Source organism: Austrofundulus limnaeus, unplaced genomic scaffold (genome assembly GCF_001266775.1).
Source record: "Austrofundulus limnaeus strain Quisiro unplaced genomic scaffold, Austrofundulus_limnaeus-1.0 Scaffold864, whole genome shotgun sequence".
Classification (NCBI taxonomy): domain Eukaryota; kingdom Metazoa; phylum Chordata; class Actinopteri; order Cyprinodontiformes; family Rivulidae; genus Austrofundulus; species Austrofundulus limnaeus.
In genome coordinates this window covers 136,457-158,321 of record NW_013953266.1, presented here as the reverse complement: position 1 = coordinate 158,321, position 21,865 = coordinate 136,457, and the positions used below count along the sequence as shown (strand labels likewise).

The 21,865-nt window shown below is 36.8% G+C and overlaps 1 protein-coding gene across 2 annotated transcripts in view; it reads left to right on the top strand.

Annotated features, from left to right (window-relative positions):
* The first annotated feature begins 3,015 nt into the window (after positions 1–3,015).
* piwil2 (piwi-like RNA-mediated gene silencing 2) overlaps positions 3,016–21,865 on the top strand; it is a 29,819-nt gene continuing 10,969 nt past the window's right edge. The window contains exons 1-17 of one of the 2 annotated variants that reach the window (XM_014029174.1): positions 3,016–3,100; positions 5,402–5,833; positions 5,928–6,030; positions 6,875–6,989; positions 7,569–7,726; positions 7,862–7,952; positions 8,329–8,439; positions 8,620–8,737; positions 9,009–9,133; positions 9,325–9,405; positions 9,496–9,609; positions 14,507–14,695; positions 14,874–14,958; positions 15,471–15,563; positions 15,893–16,033; positions 20,811–20,924; positions 21,093–21,281. In XM_014029174.1, coding sequence (XP_013884628.1) covers positions 5,411–5,833; positions 5,928–6,030; positions 6,875–6,989; positions 7,569–7,726; positions 7,862–7,952; positions 8,329–8,439; positions 8,620–8,737; positions 9,009–9,133; positions 9,325–9,405; positions 9,496–9,609; positions 14,507–14,695; positions 14,874–14,958; positions 15,471–15,563; positions 15,893–16,033; positions 20,811–20,924; positions 21,093–21,281 — 2,250 coding nt within the window. In that variant the 5' untranslated portion in view covers positions 3,016–3,100; positions 5,402–5,410. Of the gene's footprint in view, positions 3,101–3,574; positions 3,682–5,401; positions 5,834–5,927; positions 6,031–6,874; positions 6,990–7,568; positions 7,727–7,861; positions 7,953–8,328; positions 8,440–8,619; positions 8,738–9,008; positions 9,134–9,324; positions 9,406–9,495; positions 9,610–14,506; positions 14,696–14,873; positions 14,959–15,470; positions 15,564–15,892; positions 16,034–20,810; positions 20,925–21,092; positions 21,282–21,865 lie in introns of those variants that run through there. The other variant, XM_014029173.1, reaches the window with a different exon arrangement.

The window sequence follows — 21,865 nt, the reverse complement described above, 5'->3', positions numbered from 1 at the left end:
TAAAGGGTCAGGTTTTATAGAGTTAAAAGTTGTGCAGTGAATCATGAGATATTTTGCTAACAAGACGAACAGAGTTGGTGTGGAACTGTTAGAGTTCAGTTTGTATTGGGAACGACTCTCAGCTTCGGACACTTTAAATTTTACTTTGAAATGCGGTTGACTCGAAAAGTTAATCAGTTGTAGATTTATAGCCAATATTTACTTTCTGGGAGTTTCATAAGCATTCATCCTTCGCTGTATGAGATATTTTGTCAACAGACAGCAATAAAAAAAGGCTTAACTCAGCGTCTGATCATCTCACCTGGTAATTCACTGAAGTGTCACATGTATTTTTAGGTGACGCAACCAAACGCAGACAATCTGCGCCCATCCCACCCTGACTTGCATCATGTTGCCAGTCAGTGAGATGGAGTCAGATGTGTGGAACACGGCTGAAGGCAGAGACAGGTGCAGATTGCTCGTCTTCGCAGTGAAATACACCGAGTTTATCTTGTTTTCTTGGCAGCAAATTGTGGCTTTACGAACGCGACCCTAATAAAATGACACAATCAGAAACAGAGCAGAGGCTTGGCAACGAACAGGTAATTTCATCATGACAAGAAAATGTAAGTGAGGAGAGAAAAACACATTTGTTTCAGAAGTGGCAGGCCAGAGAATAAGAGCACTCTTATTTCTAATAGTTTTTTATTATTTTGTCACCTCAGGAGGCTTCTTGTTGTAGACTCACATAGTTCAATGAGACTTCTTCTTTATGCATATTTATTCAGTGAATACTTCATGCACAAGGTTACGTAAACTCAGAGCTGCATCAAACAACTGTAATAAGGTCAAATTCTGCATCAAAACACTAGTAACACTGAAAAAAACACACTTTAAAAAGATAAAAATAAAATAAAAAACGTGCAGAGAAATGCAGTCACAGTGATTTACTCCAGAATCTTATTACATTTAATTTTTTAATGTATATTTCTTACTTTATTTACACAGTTGTAGAAAGACTTTTATTGGGTCTATAAAAGAGTTGAATTAGAGCAGATTTCATGCTCTGGGCTTCATCTGTGTTGTGAGTAAAATCCTTCTAAGCCGCCACTTTTTTTTTTTTTTCCAGCTTATCTGAACTGCCACGGCTGCTGTGAGTTCACTGGAGAAAGTTTGTCTGCTGTCAAATAATCAAGCTTAAAGGTTCAGCTAAAGCCAGAGGAGTGAAAATTCTGCCTTGGACATGGAGCATTTTTACTGCTTTGTTTCACTGCAATGTGTCCTTCACAGTGTGTTTGAGTGGTTTGGTTTGTTTGTAGCGTTAGCAAAATATCTTGCAAACAAGCGGTTGAAGCTGGGCAATATTCCCAGTGCATCATTTTAGTATTCGTTAACTGCCAGCATCAACTCTGTCTGTCTGTTAGCAAAATATCTCATGAACCACATACAGATTTTAGTCGAACAGTGGTGGGACTACAGGTGCATATGCCCCAGATGAAATCTGATTAGCTCCCTGAAGTGCCCCTGTCCTGTCACTAGGGTTGGGCAAAATCGTATTTTGTGAGATTAACACTTGCCCCTTTGCAATAATTTAAATTAGTGCAAGCAGCTGATGCTAATGTAAGTGAAGTTTCAAACTATTAATCGTGATTTTAATTGTTCTTGGCTAAATATTGCAATTAATATTGTTCATTTTTATGTTGCCCAACCCTACCGGTCACTCATCTCATCTGTCCCTTGACTGAGAGTGATGGAGGTGGATGCAGTTCCGTGTCCAAACACTAGTGGCGCTAATGAGTCAAATTGGAAAGTCCAGTGTGAATCAAGCTTGGAAGCTTGAACAATCCTGCAAAAAAGTCTTTCAGCTGACAAACGATAGCTGTATTTTCTCATATGCTGTGTGTTTGAGAGTGTTTTATCTATGTGCAGTAAAAATGTGTGTAATATTGGTAAGGATAATTTGCTGCAAGCTTTTTTTTATGATGTTATGTTACAAGCATTTGAACATGTGTGACTGGTTAAATATATGTACACCTTAACAAAACCGGGGAATTGTGTCCAAAGATGTTGAATAAACATTTGGCCCTTCTATGATTATTGTAGCCTTTTACTCAGAAAAAATCCTAGATCGGCCACTGAGTCAAACTCTGGCTGTACATCAAAAACTCATGAACACTTGGAGTCACAGATATTGAGCTAGAATTCAGTGTGGTAGTAGCTGAGCATCATTCTCAACACATACGCGTTCACTATCACATTGAAATCTCACAGTGTTGCGTGAGATCAGTCATAGCATTTGTTACAAAGACCGAAATAACACTTTTGTTTTTAAATGTATTTATTTTTTAATCACATTACAATTGTAGTGTAAAACTCGTGAAAGGAAGCAGGTGATATGCAGTCTTTCAAGGAATTCAGGCTTTTAATTCCACAAGGTTTGCCCCAAATATTGTCTTTCCAGGGCGTAGATTTGAGTTATGTTTAACTCATTATTATGTAAGTTATGTTTTATTTTAGATGTAATTTATCGTTCATACGTATGCATGGGAATGAAAATGCACCCTCTGGAATGAGTTGTAGAGAAGGTATGAAATGAGACTCTGTGAAGGCTTTTCAGCAATAAGCTATATTGTGTTTTCTTTGTACCGATTAAGATATTTTTTCCCCTTAAATCAATGAAAAGCTCTTAAAAGTTCACCCACTTCGAATCAGTGAATTGTTCAACTTTTAGGCCTTTGCTCAGGAGAGAAATCCCTCATTGTTTGAGCTCAAAATGATCGCTAACAAGCATGAGCTGCAGAATCTCCACCATCAGCAATTAAACTATCCTTGCTGTCAGATTTGCTAGACTCTTTTGCTGGTTTGGCCTGAAGGGAGATTTGCTCACAGGGCAAGTATTTATGATATTTTTAGAAGTATGCTGCAGCTGCTTCCACACAAACTGCATTACATCTTTGGCCACTTTGACTTTCTGCGGTTTAACTGTAGCATCCAAGGTGTTACTGTCTAAATATAGGAGCCAGAGGTGAGTTTACTCTCTCTGGCACAGTGACTAATTTATTCTTGCCAGGAGCAGGTGCAAGCACCGAGTCATCACCTCAAAACCTCTGGGAGCACTGCTGTGAGTTGTTCAAATAAGTGCAAGATTAATTGCTAAAATGTCTGACCAGTGACCTGAAAACCAAGCCACAAAGGGGTTTTATAATTTAGTATACATGTGCTCACCTTCATCATTATTGTTTCTTTTTTCTCATAAAGAAAAGGCACAGAACTGTATTCTTGTCAGCAGCTGGTTAAATGGTCAAATTCAGCAGGCTGTTAGAGGTTGTAGTCCAACTGGCTTTCTGTTTTATACATTTTAGCCCAGAAAATAATTTAAATATATTTAAACAAAGCAACTAATTACCTGTGAATTCGGTTAATAGTACACCAATATTTATATTGTCTTTATGTACAATTAAAAAATAATTCCCAGTGTTGCTGCATAATAACCACAAGAGGGCGACACCACCACATTCCCAGTCGTGTTTCAACTCCTCAGCTTTGATTGACAGGTTCAGCTAACCAATGACTGGCAGATCTTGATTTGATTATCCAATAGAAATGCAGGAGAGCAGGTAGTTTATCACTCTCTCCGTCCTGTTCAATCCAGTTTGGGTTTGTCACGTGTTCGGAGAAGTTCGAGAAGTTTCCAGCTCACAGGTACGTTTTCATACTGTAAAAAGATATATGATGTTATTATTTGTTAACATCTTGAAATGTTGCATGTATTTTTTTCCCGATGTATTAGAGGGGATGGGGCACGTTTTTCTCTGATATTATTAGCCAAGCTAGCAGCTGCGTTTTGCACATTTTTGAGGCAATCACCTTGTTGCGTTTTATTAAATAATTAATAGTATAGTATTGGATATTTTCGTGGCATGTTTTATCCACTTGTTTATAAATCAGCAACAATCAAATTATATAGTTTTGCGTGTGTTTGTTACGCCTGAACACCACGTTGGGGCAAGTACACTTCGCTGCAGCATGCAGCTCGGGGCGGTGACAGACCTTTCCGTCAGTCCCATACCTTATATGGAAATGGGACTATTGCATTCCGGAAATGAAGGGGGCGCTAGTGACACTATTTTCTATTGAACACTTTCAACATTAACAATACAAATTTTACAGTAAGGACTTTCTTATCTTTATTTGCACCCATCCTTTTTCTCTTTTATGCAAGTTTGTTTGTTTGTTTGAAATACGCCTTTTTGTTTGTACATTGTATCATTTTGTGTGTTCTTTGTTGTTTAATAAAAATAAATTACAGTAAGGAAATGGCTACACAACGTGTTATGTCACGTGGTATGTCCCTTTTTCTTTTTCCAATCTTTATTAAATCTTTGTTGTTTTTGGATATTACAGTAACAAACTAACCTTAGGCATTAAACCTGTGAGGTTAACCTTAGGCATTAAACCTGTGAGGTTAACCTGAGGGTCTGTGTTTGGGGAGGTGGATAAAAGAAATTAATAAATAATGCTCTGAGTACTTCAACGTGAGTAGAAGAAACTCTCTAACTTCTTCCTTTCTTCTTCCTTTGCTCTCTCCCGCGTCTTTAAGGAGCAACCTTCATTTCCGGAATGCAATAGTCCCATTTCCATATAAGGTATGACTGACGGAAAGGTCTGTCACCGCCCCGAGCTGCATGCTGCAGCGAAGTGTACCTCCGTTGGGGAGTGGCGCAATTGGTTAATAATGTTAGCTAACAGGACCGCAAACCACGATAATGTTCCGTTGGTTTATAATTTTAAGACTCCCCGCCCTCTCCCGTGCTTTCTCTTACATTAAAAGGTCCAGTAATGGTTTTAAGATGTGGTGTAAGCCAACTAACAGACCAAACAACCGAACAAAACAACAAGTATTATTATTTTTAAAATTTAGGAAACGTCTTGATAAAATACTCAGTGATGAAATGTAGTTTTATCTTATTTTTATTTTTTAACAAGTTTTATTGAACATGCATAACAACCAAAGGAATGTAACAGAAACATTGCATCCATACAATTTTCATACACTCAAAAGGAGTGGGCAGAAATATTTATATTATTGCATTTATATTAGCCCATTGCTTCTCCTACAACTTTTATTCTCTTAACTTCTTATTTGTAATTTTTTTTCTTAATTTCTTAAAAATAAATACATCCAACAACACTGTCACTTGCAATTCTTTTTTTTTATTAATTTAAAAGAGCAGATTGAACTGAATAGTGATTGATTAATAATTTAATTCATAAACGGCCACAATACCCAGCCCTCATAAACAGCTTTAAATATTTACTGTGTCCTGTACAATATAATGGTGGTGGCAGTTTATTTACTTTGCTGGGTTTTGCTACAAATGTCCCCCTTTTATACAGCTGACCTGTTTTGAATGTATTATAGGCTGAAGAAATGGATCCAAGCAAGCCCCCAGATGTTAGTGACATGACGGGCGTCCACTGGCTAGGACGTGGAAGAGGACTGCAGCCTGACGGGTTGACCATAGGACGTAGTAGAGGGCTGCTGCTCTCTACAGAAGGGGTTGGTATAGGACGAGCCAGAGGTTTCCCTATTCCTGGTGATAACTTCCAAGGACAAGCGGTATCTTTAGCCCCTGCTGAATCTGTGGTTCCGCGAGGTAGAGGGCTGTTGGTGCAGCCAGATGATGTAGGAGTCGGCCGAGCCAGTATTCTCTTCCCAGCAGCTGAACCAAGGCTGGGGGTGTCGAGAGGTGCTGTTCTACCTGAAATGGTAGAGCAACATGAACACAAGCCTTCGTTTAAAATGACGTCACCTGTCTCAGGAGGAGATGTTTCAACTTTGCCAGAAGAAAAAGTGGGAACCAGAAACGTTTCTAATTTCATAAACAATTAGCATTTTTATTATTTTGCTCTATATAAAAATCAATTTGATTTGGTTTCTTTTACAGGTTAGCATGCAAACCCATGGCCAAGGATCAACACTGATCTCAATGTTTAGGGGAATGGGCATTGAGCCTATGGCTGCTTGTGGAAGAGGAACTCAACCAATGGGTCTGTATTTAAAAGTTTGTAAAATAAAAACAAAAATTTAGAGTATGCTTGCACTAAGTAGTCCCTTTAGTTACAAATGATCATATATCTAAACCCTTAACTTTCTAAAATCCTGTCACGGTTATCACAGTTTTATTCATGGACATAAAATGTTCCTAAAGTATGCATTTTGCCTGTATTTGTAAAAATCCTTGAGCCTAGCTGTGTAACGTTTTAAGATGGCTGTCTGGTTAGAGTAGCCTCATAATCTGGTTAGAATAAAGTACAGATTTTATCTCTTTGATACTTGAGACATCAATTGTTATCTAGTATGTAAACTGTTGCAAAGTCAATATTTTTGAAAGAAAGGTGACTAATCTTCACATGTGACAGATATCTGACATTCCTTCTGCCCACGATAAAGATGTGCATGTGTTAAAAACAGCTTCCCCCAGAAAATGGCTAAGCCCAGTGGTTGGACCACTTTGGCAGCCCGCTGTGGTTTTAATAAAAATGTTAAGTTGACAGGAAATTTTAAAATATGATGTGCAATTTTGTCCTAATAGGAAGACATTGTTGACTATATTTAAGGAGGACCTATTATGGGGCCCTTGAACAACCTCCACATCTGTGGCGCTACAAAACATGTTCATTTGATTTAATTCACAAAACGAATCTCAGATAATGAGATTTCACTTTTTCAGTTCTTCCTGTTCTGAGCTCCCTTCAAAACTATCTAATTTATGCAAATAAATAAAAAAACAGCCCAGTAATACACTAAGGGAAACCCCATAAGAGCTTTACACAAGCAAGTTTAGTACTGTACAGAAAAAAATGTGTATACTATTTTTGCATTAATCTACAGGAAGAGGAGCTGTTGGAGATTTAGGAGAGCTGAAACTGCAAGGTGGCCCTCTTGGTGTCACCAGCTCTCCAGAGGGCGTTGGACCAAGTGGAGACATGATGGGCAGAGGCAGCAGGTAGACCGGAGAAATGACATGTTTGGTGTTTTCATTAACAGGCTCTGCACCAGTGTAAAAATGGCCTGTATTACTTTGATTGAATGCATAAAATGTTTTAGGGTTGTTCTCTTCTTATTTTATCAAAGTATTTCTTGAATTCAAGTGTGTGAGAAGCAGCCTTCACTTTTTTGTGTTGGTGGTGTTGTGAGTAAGCCAACTAAAGATGCAAACAATTTGGCTGTGTTCACACTGCATGTTACCTTGAACTTGAACAATGCTGTGTAATTTACATTTACACAGCATTTGATATTGTAATTTCCAAGATATATATAATGTAAATATAAAAATATATTATTACCTGTAAATATTCAGTTAAATTATGTTTAAAGAGTGTCAATATATTCTTAGGGGAATAGAGATTTACCGATCTCTAGTTTAAAGGAACACTGTACTGTAATTCAAGGAATAAGTTTATGGAATAATCTTGATGACGATATTAAAACTTCCAGAACACTTTACATGTTTAAAAATGTAATGGCTAGCTTTTTGACAGAATGTGAAAAAGTTGGTTGATTATTACACTTTCCGTGCCCACAGTTTGTTCCCCCAGATGATGGTGGGGCTCGGAAGAGCAGCTATGCCACAGCTTGGAATGGGAAGAGGGCGCGCTCTGCTTTCTCCTTTTCCTCCAGGTCAGATCAAGACTACAACACCTGAGCCTCAAACAGCTGTACATGCTTTGCCTACCCCAGCAGGTAAGATAAAATAAAAGCTTGTGGTGATAAACAATCTAAGCAATGTCTCTGAAAAGTATATCTCTGCATAATGTTTTTTTTTTTCTAAAAAAAAATCTGTATTTCATTGTCTGATGCAATACAAATAATTTAAAGGAGTATTGCCCTCAATGAGTGTGGCAGAAGATCCCTCAGTGCTTTCAGCTCCTGCTCCAAAAAATGAGGAGCTGAAAATGGAGACAATCCAGTAAGTGTGCTTCTAACCAACCAAGTTTGTCTACTGAAACCAAAGATGTCAGTCATTTATCATTTTGCAGCCTTTTATCCCTCCTCATCTGGAGTATGTTTAATCAGTTTACCATGAACACACTGACAACAATGTCCTGCAATGTAATTTTGCAAAGAAACGCTTTAACTCCATTAAACTCATAATTTATCAAGGCTTCAGTCAAACAAAACAAATTGTACATTTTCTAGACATCTACAGGAATTTTGAGTAAATATTTCTTTATACATCTGCCAAGCCTTGATAGGCTTATGATTTACTGAAAAGTACAGCCTATACAACGTAATATGTAAATTGTTGTTAACTGAGCTTTTGTGCATTTGTATTTCCTGTGCAGAGCGCCACTTAATAAAGCTGGAAATAAAGGAGTTCCCATAACAATTGGGTCAAACCACATCCCAATTCAATGCAAGAATGAGGCTGTGTACCAGTATCATGTTAAGTTCACGTAAGCGCCATTTACTTTACCTTCAGTTTGCAGCCAATAAAAACAATAATATAGTTTTAAATCTGTATCTTGTCATATCATGAATTACTCAGATGAAATTTGCTAGTGAGAACTGTAACATTCATGTGCTTTTAAAATTACTGTATATTAGAATGCAATTTTTCTGTTATTTATTTTTAGTCCAAACGTCGAGTCAATGGCAATGCGTTTTGGAATGATGAAAGACCACCGTTCAACTACAGGGGAAGTGGTGGCTTTTGATGGCTCCATATTGTACCTGCCAGTTAAACTGAAAGATGTGAGTTTTGTAGTTATTTTGTTGGTAATTAAAATGAGACGACAGTCCTAAACTTGCTGAAGACATGCATCTTCAGCTTATTTTGAGTTTTAAAAACATCCTAAGATAAATATTTCCAAAGATGTCTTGAATGCAGACAGTGAACTTGGACATTTTTGTTTTCATTGTTCCCATATATATATATATATATATATATATATATATATATGCATGAATTGCCACGAGTCAAAGCTCAGAAATGTTTATTTTTCTCCAAACATTGTGATAACAGGATGTCCTACTGAAGAGTGTGAGAAGGACGGATAATGAGGAAATAGAAATCAGAGTCCAGATGACAAAAATTTTGCCACCTAATTCCGATCTTTGCATTCCTTTCTACAATGTCATACTCAGGAGGTATTTCTTGGTTTTACTGTTTTGTTGCTTTAACACCAATAGATCCTTAAGATTTTTCTGGATTTTTCACAAAAATCCAAAACTACTTTCAAGCTCTATTTAATATTGTCAAAAACATTTTACCCATTGTACTGACATAGTTTAATACTGTAAGATTGATGGGATGTGACGCAGTCTTCTTGTTTTTCAAGAGTTATGAAAATCATCGGACTGAAGTTGGTTGGCAGAAACCACTTTGATCCAGAAAGCGCAGTCATTGTTGAAAAGCATCGGTTAGTAATGAGATTTAATTCCTGACAAATATTCCTGCTAATGTAATTTCACTCCTACTAGTAATTAATAAACTTCCCTCTGTTTTGTAGACTTCAGGTGTGGCCAGGCTTTTCCACTGCCATCAAGCACACAGATGGAGGTCTGTACATGTCTGTGGATGTGACTCACAAAGTTTTACGGAATGACTCTGTGCTGGATGTCATGTAAGTTTACACAGCAAAATTACATCATGTAGTTGGGGATTTTTATTTTTTTAGTTTGTAATTTTTACGTACTACATGGCAGGGGTGAAAGTATGGTCTGTGCCAGTACCAGGATGAAGGGAGAGCAGCTGTCTGCTGTAAAGTCGTCATTCAGAACCAGTCACAGCTGCATTTTATGTCAGAATAGAACCGCTAGCAAAAGGCAGTCTAAAAACATGACAATCAGTTTATAAATAGCTTTTGTTTTATCTCATTCCAATTGGTTTCTGAACTGTGTGCTGTCCAGGAGCCTCAATCCTCTCGCCTTGCTTCTCCTCAGAGCTCAAGGCTTTTGTAAATGGCCAGCCCTCAAAATTTGCACCGCTACTTTTAATGTCTGTCTGCTCCAGGGGCAGACTGGCATAAAGTCTAAAAGGGATATTCTTCTCTCTTGCACACCAGTCAGCTGATGTACTCGATGCATAGCCACAAAGTGGACTTGAACACGTGAACAAACGCTACAAAGCCGACCGGCTGCAGAGATCAGCAGCCTATTCTATAAAAAATGTATTTTAAATCAGCTCTGTGGTGCTTGTTAATAATGCAGCAGTCACAAATCAGAAATGTCTTGTCCCTTATACTGATACATAAACTAAATCTGTTGGTTTCTCACATCCAACAGAGAGATGCTCGGTGCTGTGGCTCTAGCTTGTTATTCCTTCGTGGAACTGTCAATCACCAGGGGTCGGATTTATAAAACTGGCGTACGCACAATTTGAGCCCAGAAACTTGCATACGCCACTTTTTACGCCAAGGTTGTGATTTATAAAATCCAAACTTGACGTGAAAGTGTGTGGTGCATCACGCCAGCTCTGACCCATGCGTACGCTCATTTTGGAGACGGGAAACTGCGACACAGATGGTGAAGTGAGGAATTAGAGCCACACTGCATCATGATCACTGTCAGATATTTAATTTCACTTAATCAGACTTAGATTTTTATTCAACTTTATCATCAGCTTTCTTAACAGTAATATTTATGCTTCTGCTGCTGAGCCATGAGGATCTTTGAAATAAAAAAAAACCTTAAATCTTAAATAAAAGTTCCCGTGCGCAAATCCCTTCATCTGCTTCCCCCTCAGACGACACTGACCCACAGACCCCTCCCTGACTCACTGACCCACAGACCCCTCCACGACAAGAACAGCAGGACAGCAAAAGTCACGCTTTAGATACACGTGCAGGGCGCGCCCACCTCGCCAGTGTGAATGTAATAAACCTTCACGTTTAAAGTCCGTGTTTGTCACGCGTGGGGGGGGGGTGTCTGACGCGGATAACAGAGCAGGCAGGAGGGGGAGAGGACGAGGAGAAGAGCGGTGGACTTGCTTCTAATTTTATCTGACTTATTTAATTWAATTTTTATTGTTTTTATCGTCCTGCAGGCTCTGTGAAAAAATTAATTTGAAGCTGAGATTTTTATAAAAATCATTAGATTACTCTAAAGCAAAATGAAGGAAAATCTGTGTCAATTACAGACAATCTGTTCATGTGAGCAGCTGTCAGTCAGCACCTGTCAACCTCCAGACACATGACGGAGCGTGTCTGAACCAATCACTTTTGTTGGCATTGATCAGCTGACTGATTTAAATACATCTTAACATTCATGAGGTACTTTACATTGACTGTTTATGGTTGAGTGTGGGCGTGTAGAGGGTAGAACCTGAGGCGGGACCTCGTGCGCAAACTCTGACGTGCGGCTGTGATTTATAAAGGAAAGATGTGCAGAAACATGCGTACGTATGTTTTTATAAATCTGAATTTTTTTTATTTTTTGGCATATGCCATTTCCACCTTTTGGCCGTACGTTCACTTTTAGTATGGTTTCCACGCAATCCTTTATAAATGAGACCCCAGGGGAGGTGGCAACATGCCTAAAAAATTGGTGAACCTTATAAATATATTTTTTCTTTGACTAAGAGTTAAAAATATAAATATATATATTACTTAAAATAAAAAATGAAAGTTAAAATTTTGTCTATTGGTAATACACCCTAAGTAACTTCAACTCAGCAATTGAAAGTGAGCCAGTCTGTCAGGAACTCCCAGGGCCACTCTTTCTTCCCAGGCCCCCCTGGTCTGCTTATTACAAAATATCCTAATTAAAAGCAAAGGGAGAGTAGTTGTGTTTCATGTTATTTTGCTCAATTACAAAAACAAACAGCGTAAAAAAAACACTGCTTCTGTATTTATGACTGGAGATTTTACTTGCACTACATGAGAGCGTAAGCACATCTACTTCCAAAATGAATGCAGTGGTTGCTAAGGGTGCATTTGATTTAATGGACTGGAACATTTTACACAGGTGGTGCACAGACACAAATAAGACGCTGCCTGCACTGGAATAGCCAGTGATGCTTTTTGTCATTATACTAGTAGGTACCGGCAGTGATGCTTTTTTCACTCAGGAATAGGAGAGAACACATGTTGATCATGGAAAATATCCCAACTTCTCATCATTAAAAGTCCTTTTCAGAATAATTTTTTTCCAAAAGAAACACTACTTTGTTAAAGTTTAATTATTTTCCTTTCTAATGATACCCATTTTATGTATATTGAAGCAAATAAAACACTTTAAATTTCACAATGGTTTTCATAATTTTTTTCATAAGTGTGACTGGAACACATTGTTTGTACTAATTAGAACCCCCCTCCCGGCACTGCGCCGAGACATTGTCCAAGAAAATCGGGTCAGGCATTGCGAGGAAATGACCAATTGAGCCAGCACTAATACAGTATGATATTCAGCCGTAAATCATAAAAGTATCAAAAACTCCGAGAAGATCGTCAAATAACGAATGATTTATAAAAAAATAAACCCCACAAAATGGGTATCAAAATAAAGATTATTTTGTGAGTTTTCATATTATAATGGTACCAAACCTGAAAAATCAACCTGCGTGATGCGCCATGCAAATCAACACACGAACCAAACTCGCCCCTCCTACCATTCAAAATGGAGGCATTTGTTGTGGAACAGTCCTGTTGGAAGCTGCGTTTAGTGAATGTTTAGATTTCTATTTATATGCCAGGTCAAGTAAAGTTTTATTGTATATTCTTAGAGAAATTGGTCCCGTTTCGAAGCAGAGTTTTTATTTATTTATTTATTTTTATTCATCTCGTCAGCCCAAACCCCTGGTTTCTACTTTAATTACTCTAAGTTCATTTAGTTAAACATAGACATGTTTGGTGTCTACAGAAACATAAGAATCTAGGCTACAAGCTGGTAAAAACCATTTCTGTGCACACTCAAGACAGTTAAAACAACAAGCAGTTGAAAATAAAATTATGAAAGTGAAAATAAAATTGGTTTAAAATTTTGGCAAGTCAGAGATGTCAAAATATTGTTTGTGTTAAATAAGAGGCAGAATGTGTTATTTTTGTTATATTTTATATTATTATATATTATTATATATTTTTGTTTTTGATATGTATCACTACTTTCATAGGGTTCTGTATGTTGTAATCATGATGAAATGCAGCAAAATAAACTATTTCAAAGGTAACAAATCTTTGTAATACTTGGTTTATTTACCAACTACAGACTCTGAGAAGTCAAATATTCTCTAAAATAAGATATTTTTCCAAAAAAATAAAAAATCCCTATTTTCTACCAGYAATATCAAAGAAAATATTGAAGWTGGCCAAAAATTGATGCCTTTWTGTTATTCAGTAGCCTATTTTACATGTAGTAAAGAAGTTTTATTGGAATCCAATAAAAAATAAAAATTTGGGGAATGGTCAAAAAGTACTCAATTTTTTTCTATTTTCAAAATTTTTGCCGTTGGTCAAATTAGCCTTGGAAGCATTTTTGCAGCCTAATAAATCTTTGACAGTCCCAGACCCCTACAAAACATTTAGCTTGTTAAGACCACAGTGCAGGCTTGGGAAAATAGCTTTTGGGGCTTGGTTTCAACATACATATTTTTTATATGGTATCCCAAAAATGGCATCTTTGCTGTTTTTGGTCAATATTGAAATTTGTTTTATTTTTCAAAATGACATGTTTTAAAGAAACTTCATTTTAAAAGTAAGCTGTTTATAGTGTGCATTTTCTTGTTTTGCAATATGATGCAAGTATATTGAAAGAATGTCATTACAAAAAAGTGTCAAATTAATTTAATTTTTGAGTAATCGGCTCTCAAAAACCCCATCTTTTTGAATTCGAACCAGTGTTTTTGACAAGGTACACATACCCCCCAAAATCTCAAACTACTAGACGTAATGATTTGACATTTTCTCAGCTCTTTTCTGGTAAAACACTTAATAGAAAAATGCATTTAGAGTACTAAAAATCCCCTCAAAAATTTTTTTGACTGCCGGTACCTAATGCTAGCAAGAATTTAAAACTACTTTCACCCCTTCAACTATGGTATTCTTGTCACATTTTATTTACGGAGTTATATGTATCTTCTGTATTTAATGTTTATTACATTAAAAAAAACCTGATTTTCACCAGACATCAAAATGAGCTTTCTAGATATCGCTGATCGAGTCCCATTTGGTTTTGTTTGTTCTGCTTCCTCTGTGTGGAAACTCATGCATGTTTAAACAAAGAAAATACCATTAATAAGCCTTTCAGAGCTGATGTGTATAAATACCAAATTTTATCATGAAGTCATTTAAAAAAAGCAGCTTTCAGAATTTATTTTCATATTGTCCTTTGAAAGAACTTTGTCCACTCTTTACTATAATAACCCTTTCTTTTGGACATATACTTTTAAGATGATTTGTTGTTACTTCATTGAATTTGTTTGGCTCTGTTTTTGTGTGTGTGTATGTGTTTTTAAAAAAACACAAAATGAGTGAAGATATTCAGTTTAAAAAAAGGAAAAAACTGATCTTACATATTGTCCTTCAGGAACACTCTGTACCAACAGAGCAAGGAAAACTTCCAAGACGGATGCACCAAAGAACTCGTTGGCAGTATTGTCATCACCCGTTACAACAACCGCACATACCGCATTGATGACATTGAGTGGAATAAGTCACCAAAAGACACTTTCACTTTGATGGATGGTACTAAAACAACCTTTTTGGAGTACTACAGGTGAGATTACTGTATATTGTGAACTCAACTGCATAGGCAAGTATGGAAAGTTATTAACAATGACAGCAGTTAATATGCTTAGCAGTAAAAAGTTCAGTGGTGTGTAGGTTTTATTTGTGTTTACATTTTTTGCTTTGTATTTGTTTGTTCATTTCATTGTATTTGTATTTGTTCCCAGCAAAAACTATGGGATCACAATCAAGGAGATGAACCAACCATTACTCAAGCATCAGCCTAATGAGCGGTCTAAACAAGGAGGGAGGGTAAAGTCTTTAGTCACCATTGGTTATATCAGCACAGAATGCAAAGCTTAAAACATAGTTATATTTCAAAGAATGCAGTAATAAATAAACCACTCAGTTATTCATTAATTTTTGTCACAGACTACTACTACCATCTTGTGGCTACAAGAAGTTATGCTTTCTACCACATTTTTTGTATTACAGAACTTGCTTGTTTTCTTAAACACCGACCTTTTAGAATAGATGTTTGAAAGAACTTGATCTACAGTAAACATCTGGAAGAAAAATTAGAAAACTGCATTTTTATGTGTAGAAATAATTTTCCTCTGCAATGTCTCTTACCTGCAACAACAAAGTCTTTGCAACGACCTCCTGACACAGGATTTGACATCATTATCAATCACATTAAGAAATAATTGATAATAAGTGCATGATAAAAAAATTTCAACTTTATCTAAATGCATCAACAAACTTGAATTACTTCTTTTAGTGACCATTTTCATTGTAAAACATGTTTTGTTTTATTCTTGCAGCAAATCAGCAYTGGAGAGATCCTTTTGGTGCCAGAGCTTTCCTTCATGACAGGAATCCCAGATAAGATGAGGAAGGACTTCAGAGCGATGAAAGTATGTAATTTCAGTGGTGGATTACAGACTGTGGTCTTTTTGCGTAGAATGAACATAAGCTGTTTGTTCATAGAATATGAAACCTTTTTTTTTTTCTTTTTTTTTAAAGATTCATTCTGTTTTTGTTTTTTAATCAACAACTTTCAGTTACTGATATAAAGTGTTTTGTGTTCAGAAACAATAACTTGATGCATTTTTAACACAATGGTAAAAACAGCAGTGCAGTTCTCAAGAGGAAACAAACTGATACTGAAAAAACACAACCATTTTGAAGAAAACATTCAGATAGTAAAACTTGTATAAAACATTTGTCTTTCTACATTACCCAGGACTTGACTATGCACATCAACGTTAGCAGTGAACAGCACACTTTCTCAATAAAGCAGCTTCTGAAGAACATCTCTGGCAGTTCTGCGAGCTTGAAGGAGCTCAACCAATGGGGACTGGAGATCGGCTCAGAAATCCTGATGGTGAGAATATTTTACTTCAAGAACTGTGTGTATTTTATTGTTTACACACAATTCTATAAATTGTTTGAAGTTCTGTCATTTAAATAAAAAAAAAAACACATTTAAATGTAACTGTCCACAAGTGACATTTTATGAAGTTTGTCTTGACCCAGACTTTTGATGACTCATTGAGTGTGTTGTTTCATAAAGACATGTCAGCTCTGCAGTGAAAATCTTGTGCTTCCCCTCTTTTTATTGGTACCCCATTTGATTGAGAAACTCCCCAGTCCAGAAACCACTGGGATGGGTTGAGAGAATGTAGTGTTGCTTTAAAAAAAAATTTCTTCTGACCTACAATTTACATAAATGGTTGTCTTTATTTGCTCATTAGAAGATAAAGTACTTTTGATTAACTTCTCGATCTTTATCTATCTCGCTGTCTTTGTAAAGAGTTGTAAATTTTGCTTCATTATTATCTAAACTTACTGATCCAGGAAATGTAAATTATTAGAATATGCAGTGCATCTGCAGTGTTTTTGAGATCAAGCCTGCTGTGATATTGGCTCTTTATACACACATTTTGTTAACAATAAATGACTAGGCAGAGTTATTTTCCAATTAAAACAATCTCCTTCTTAGAAATATGTTTTAAAGCTTTCCCAGGTTTTAAAAAAACGTGTTTATTGTTAATTATTTTATTCAAATTAGTATTTTTTTTCCCATTACTTTAAAATTTCCATTGTTAAACCCAGTATTTCTTCCAGGTGTTTGGCCTTGAGGGGCAGGGGTGTCAAGAAATAGAATTTGAGTTTTTGTCTTGATTTTAATAACAGCAAAGTAGGCATGGGCTGAATACCGGTTTCAAGGTGTACCGTGATATGAAAAGTCACTGTTTCAAAACCACTAAAATTTTCTGTCATACCATGCCTACGGTATATGCGTTTTTGTTAATTTTTCCTCTGGTCTGTGCCAGTGTTCCGACAATCTGTGCTACCCATCAATTCGTCCTACCTTGTGGCAAATGCGCATGCGCAGACCAATGTTACGTCATACGTTTCTTACTCAGCAGAAGCTTCTTTTTATTACGTTAAGTTTTATTTAATTAAGCTGCTATGTTACTCAAAAATATTAACATAAATGGCTCGTTTGCTGTTTGAAATAGTGTCACCATACTGTGAACCAGAAATTTGTCTCATTGTTTACGGTCACTTATAAGTTTGTGATCCATGGCTTGTGGACATATAATTTACACTTCAGTAACACCATCACTCAAAGAATTTTATCCGATGATGATATTTTTGTAAACATGACAGCAGCAGATTTTGATTGGTAGCACCAACAGCAGACCTAGCTATCAAACCGCACTATGGTAGCAAAATCTGACGAGGTAGCACAGATCGTCAGAACACCGCAGCAGACCCCGCGACCCCTCCCCCTGCGCACTCCTGCAGCAGACTGCCTGTCGGCACTCGCAGCTCTGCAGGGGTTGTGTGGTGGCTGAAGAACGGAGTTCCCCAAACTTTTCCCTGTGTAAAATAATAAATCCAGCTATATGAAAATACTTAGGATGCCGTGAAGGTGACGGCAATGTGGACCATGGAGATAACACATCTAACATGATCGCAGCTCCAGGTAAAGTTTATGCTTTCTTGAAATGAACAAGCCAACTTTAGCATCAGATTGTGAAACATATCACCGTGTTGCTGTGGTTTTAATGCGCTGATCACAGCTTGTCTGCAAAACTGAGTTGTTGGATTGTGTATTTGATAAGTTTTAAGTGAAAGGCGATAAAATTGAATACCTCCTTTAGCCAAGTAGCTCGTTAGCTGAACGTGAGTTTCATAAACACGCATTCATAGTTGTGATTTCTTGTTTCTGTGTGCATATAATTATATAATCTTTACATCAAAAACCTTTTTGAAATTTAAAGCACAATAAAAACTCCCAACGTGATACATTACTTCAATAAAGACTTGTCGTGCAGTATACAATGGTTTGTCTTAAATAATAAAGCAATAGAAAAGCAGATATTTTACTAGATGTAAACTTTATCAGGATAATCTAATTGCATTAGATATTAAAAATCAAAGAACAGATGCACACAGGTAAATAAAATGTCAGCATAACACCTCTGAGATCTAAAAACAGCTTCCAAAGATAATTAAAGTTGAATATGATAATAGAAAAGTTATTTTCTGTTTTTGTTTTTCAATACAAATTTCAAAACAAAATTATTAGAGCTGCAATCATAATACCATCATACCGCGAAACCGTGATATTTTTGCCCAAGGTTATCAAACCGTCATTTCATATCGTCCCATGCCTACAGCAAAGCAAAACAGTTGATAACTTTAGCCCCCTCTCTCTATTCAGTTCTGCTCAGGTGTATGTGTGTGTTTCCCTCTCAGTGTGTACCTCATTCTGTGGATGTGATTGTGGGCTGAACATTCACAGCAGCTTCAGCTAAAACTTTTTTTTACAGCCGTTGTGGCTTATTTATTATTTTATGCATTTTATTGATTTTGTTGCAGTTCTGTTTTATAAGTGCTTGAGTAATCGTGGGCAGCCAGTTTGATCGAAAACACATGGGATGTCTGCTGATTTTAGGACTATTTGTACAGCACTCATATTTACCCCTCTCTCCAGGAAGTGTTTGCAAGTTCTGCCTTTCCCAAAATGGACAAAGTGGTTTTATCACTTATTTCGCCATGTCGTTGTATCTTGCACTCTGATTCCAAAAAAAACATCTCTTTCCAGGAGGAAGTTTGCTGGATAAGTTTGCACAAGTAACGCCTTTACTCTGTCAAATAATCCAGGGCCTAATCCACGAGCATCAGTCTGTTGAAATCAAATTCGCAAGCGTACTGTACTCTGTTCAACCCGCTTAGAAGCACCTCAGAGAATAATTTTTTTGCATCTAAGCTGTCAATTTTGTGCAGTTTGCGTGTTTTACCAATCGTGCAGTTTTTATTTTTAAGGTAGTTTTTGCAGTAAAGAAACTTCTACATTTGAAACTGAATCAACAGAACATTATAAGCATTTTTGAATGGAAAACACACATTTGCTACAATTTTAAGGATACAAATATGCATCTTTTTGTTTTAATGTTTAATTTTAAGAAAGTAAAGCAGCAGAAATGACGAGTCAGACCAAGAGACTCAAACAGGCTGTGTGTGCACAAGCAGCAGCTGATTCCTCTGTACACATTCTCTCAGCAAGAGTTTGATCACATGTGCAGTCGGACATGTCTGCAGGGGTAGACATAATGGAATTTGCCAGGTTGTCCAGCAGACAAGCTCTTGACAAAATCTGGTTGTCTGCTAAAATATTTGGCAAAAGAAAACTCTCAAAAGAGTTTATTTAATAATTATATTGCACTATGTATGAGTGTTCTCAGTTAGCCATCTTGACTGTTTCAGGAGGAACTTCCTTGTTCTCTTCTTTGTCATCAGACTTTGCAAGAGAAGCACTCGTTGCGTATTTAGGCTCAGGGAATAAAGCAGTAACAATATTTTGACTGAGATTCTTTCTACACGGAGAGAGAATAAGCGCAAAAGTCCTTGGCACAGTTTGAATCAATTTCTTTTTATTATATATTTTATCAGACTTACTGGTTTCTTCCCTAAAATGATTATGTTTACAGGATTTCAGCTCAAGATATAGTCATTTAAAATGGACATGTGCAAATTACACTTTTTTAGGTGTTAAATGCGTTTTGTTATGTACTTGGAGTCTCTGGGAATGCAGAAAAGTTTAACTTAGTTCTTCTGGTACTGCATAGATATCTTTATATTCTGTTTGGGTCATGTTTTTCAACTCTTTCAGTTTTATGTATAATTTATACAATGTTTTCTGAACTGTTATGTCACGTTATCTGCGACAGAACTGCCAAATAAGATCTGGACTTAAAAACTACAATTTCCTTGTCTTAATTCTCCTCTGGTTCTGGGTCAGACTCTGGCTCCAACATGTAAGATTGGATGGACAAGTCTTTTGCTGTTGACATCTTTTTAATTGAGTTGTAAATTAAATGTTTCTGCACTACAATTTTAAGGATACAAATTTACATCTTTTTGTTTTAATGTTTAATTTTAAGAAAGTAAAGCAGCAGAAATGACAAGTCAAACCGAGAGACTCAAACAGGCTGTGTGTGCACAAGCAGCAGCTTGTGCACACACCAAACCAGAGTGAACTGGTCTGGAAGCAGAAGGGGCCGGGCCTGAAACACCTTTTAAAAGAACAGCATCAAAACCAGCTGCTGTGACACACATGTCAGAAAAGGCATGAAAGGGAGACTTGTGAAGTTAAAATAAGGAGGAATTCAGACCAATCATTGTAGTTCCTCTTTATAAAGACCCCAAGTGAGTGATTAAAATGTTAAAATGAATGATTTACGAGCAGGATATGTCTACTTAAATACAATTTATTTTTCATATTTATTGAATTATATTTATCACAGCACAGCTACCTCACAGTATGGTTCTAAATATAATCAAGTTTAGCACAAGACAGCAACAACAATTTGTTGTCATTACCTAATGGTATAAACAAACACCTGAAGCTGACTTTAAAAAAAGAACACTAGGGTAAACCCTGTTACACTCCATTGGAAAAGAAAGGTGCACATGGCTCTGAAGTTGTGTACATGTGGTTCATTTGGAATTCCTGTGTATGTTTGAAAGATGCTAAATTAGCCATGTCTAAGCGATTGCTCTATGGCTATTCATAGAACATGCAGCAGAAAATATAGAAGTCATGACAGAGTTGCATTTGAGGTTGTCTGTTTTCTGTGTTGCAGATAAAAGGAAGAACACTGCCTTTGGAGACAGTCTGTCTTCAGACATCTTCCTTTACAACCGGGCCTGATGTATCCTGGTCCAGAGAGATTGTGAGGGATCCATCAATCAGCTCTGTGAGTCTTGTGCTGATTTAAGATACCTTGAGTTCAAAGCATAAGCTTTCTGCAGCAAAGTTGAGCAAGATTTTTCACCAATGTTTTTGTCTTTTTATCGCTTAACTTATTCTGCCTTGACATTGGTAATGTCAGACTTACTCATAAAAAAACTAATTTTACTCTTAGATCCCTTTAAATATTTGGGCCATCTTCTACCCTCGACGTTGTGCAGACCAGGCAGAAGAGCTGGTTTCCACCTTTAACAAGGTGGCTGGGCCTATCGGGGTACGACTGGACCGACCCCTTCGAGTGGAGCTGAGAGACGATCGGACAGAGACGTACGTCAAGAGCATTCACAATCAGCTCACCAGTGAGGTATGACAAAGGAGAAATGTATATTAAAAAATAATTGGCTTGTTAGATGTTTGTCATGATTGCTTGCAGTTATAGTTTAGTATTTAAAGTATCTTGTGCTTAATTTTTCAACAAACGTGCACAGCATTGCACAGGGTTCTAGAGTGCGACCAATTTGGTCGCAAATGTGACTTGATTTCCTAATAGTGTGACTAAAAAAATGTCAGGTCGCACTGACCCAAACCCTAACCTCACCAGGCTGTGTGTACCGGGGAAATGGTCAATAACGGTACACACACACGTGCGCACACACATAGTGAAACAACCGTATTTTTTATTTTTATTTTTAATTTTTTTTACCCAGATCGGAGTCTGAAAAACAGTTCTTTCTTGTTAGCTGGAGATGAAAACAAGATGTGGACAGTTGGTCGCTCTTAAAGGAACAGTGTGTAGGATTTTGTCAATTCTTTTAGCCAAAATTGAGATAATCACTAATGACAATAATAAAAAAAAAAAAAGCATGTCTAATCATTGCAGACAAAGACCTTGTTTTATTATTTTTACCTTATAAAAAGCTGTTTATATCTCCATGGTCGCGGGTCGCC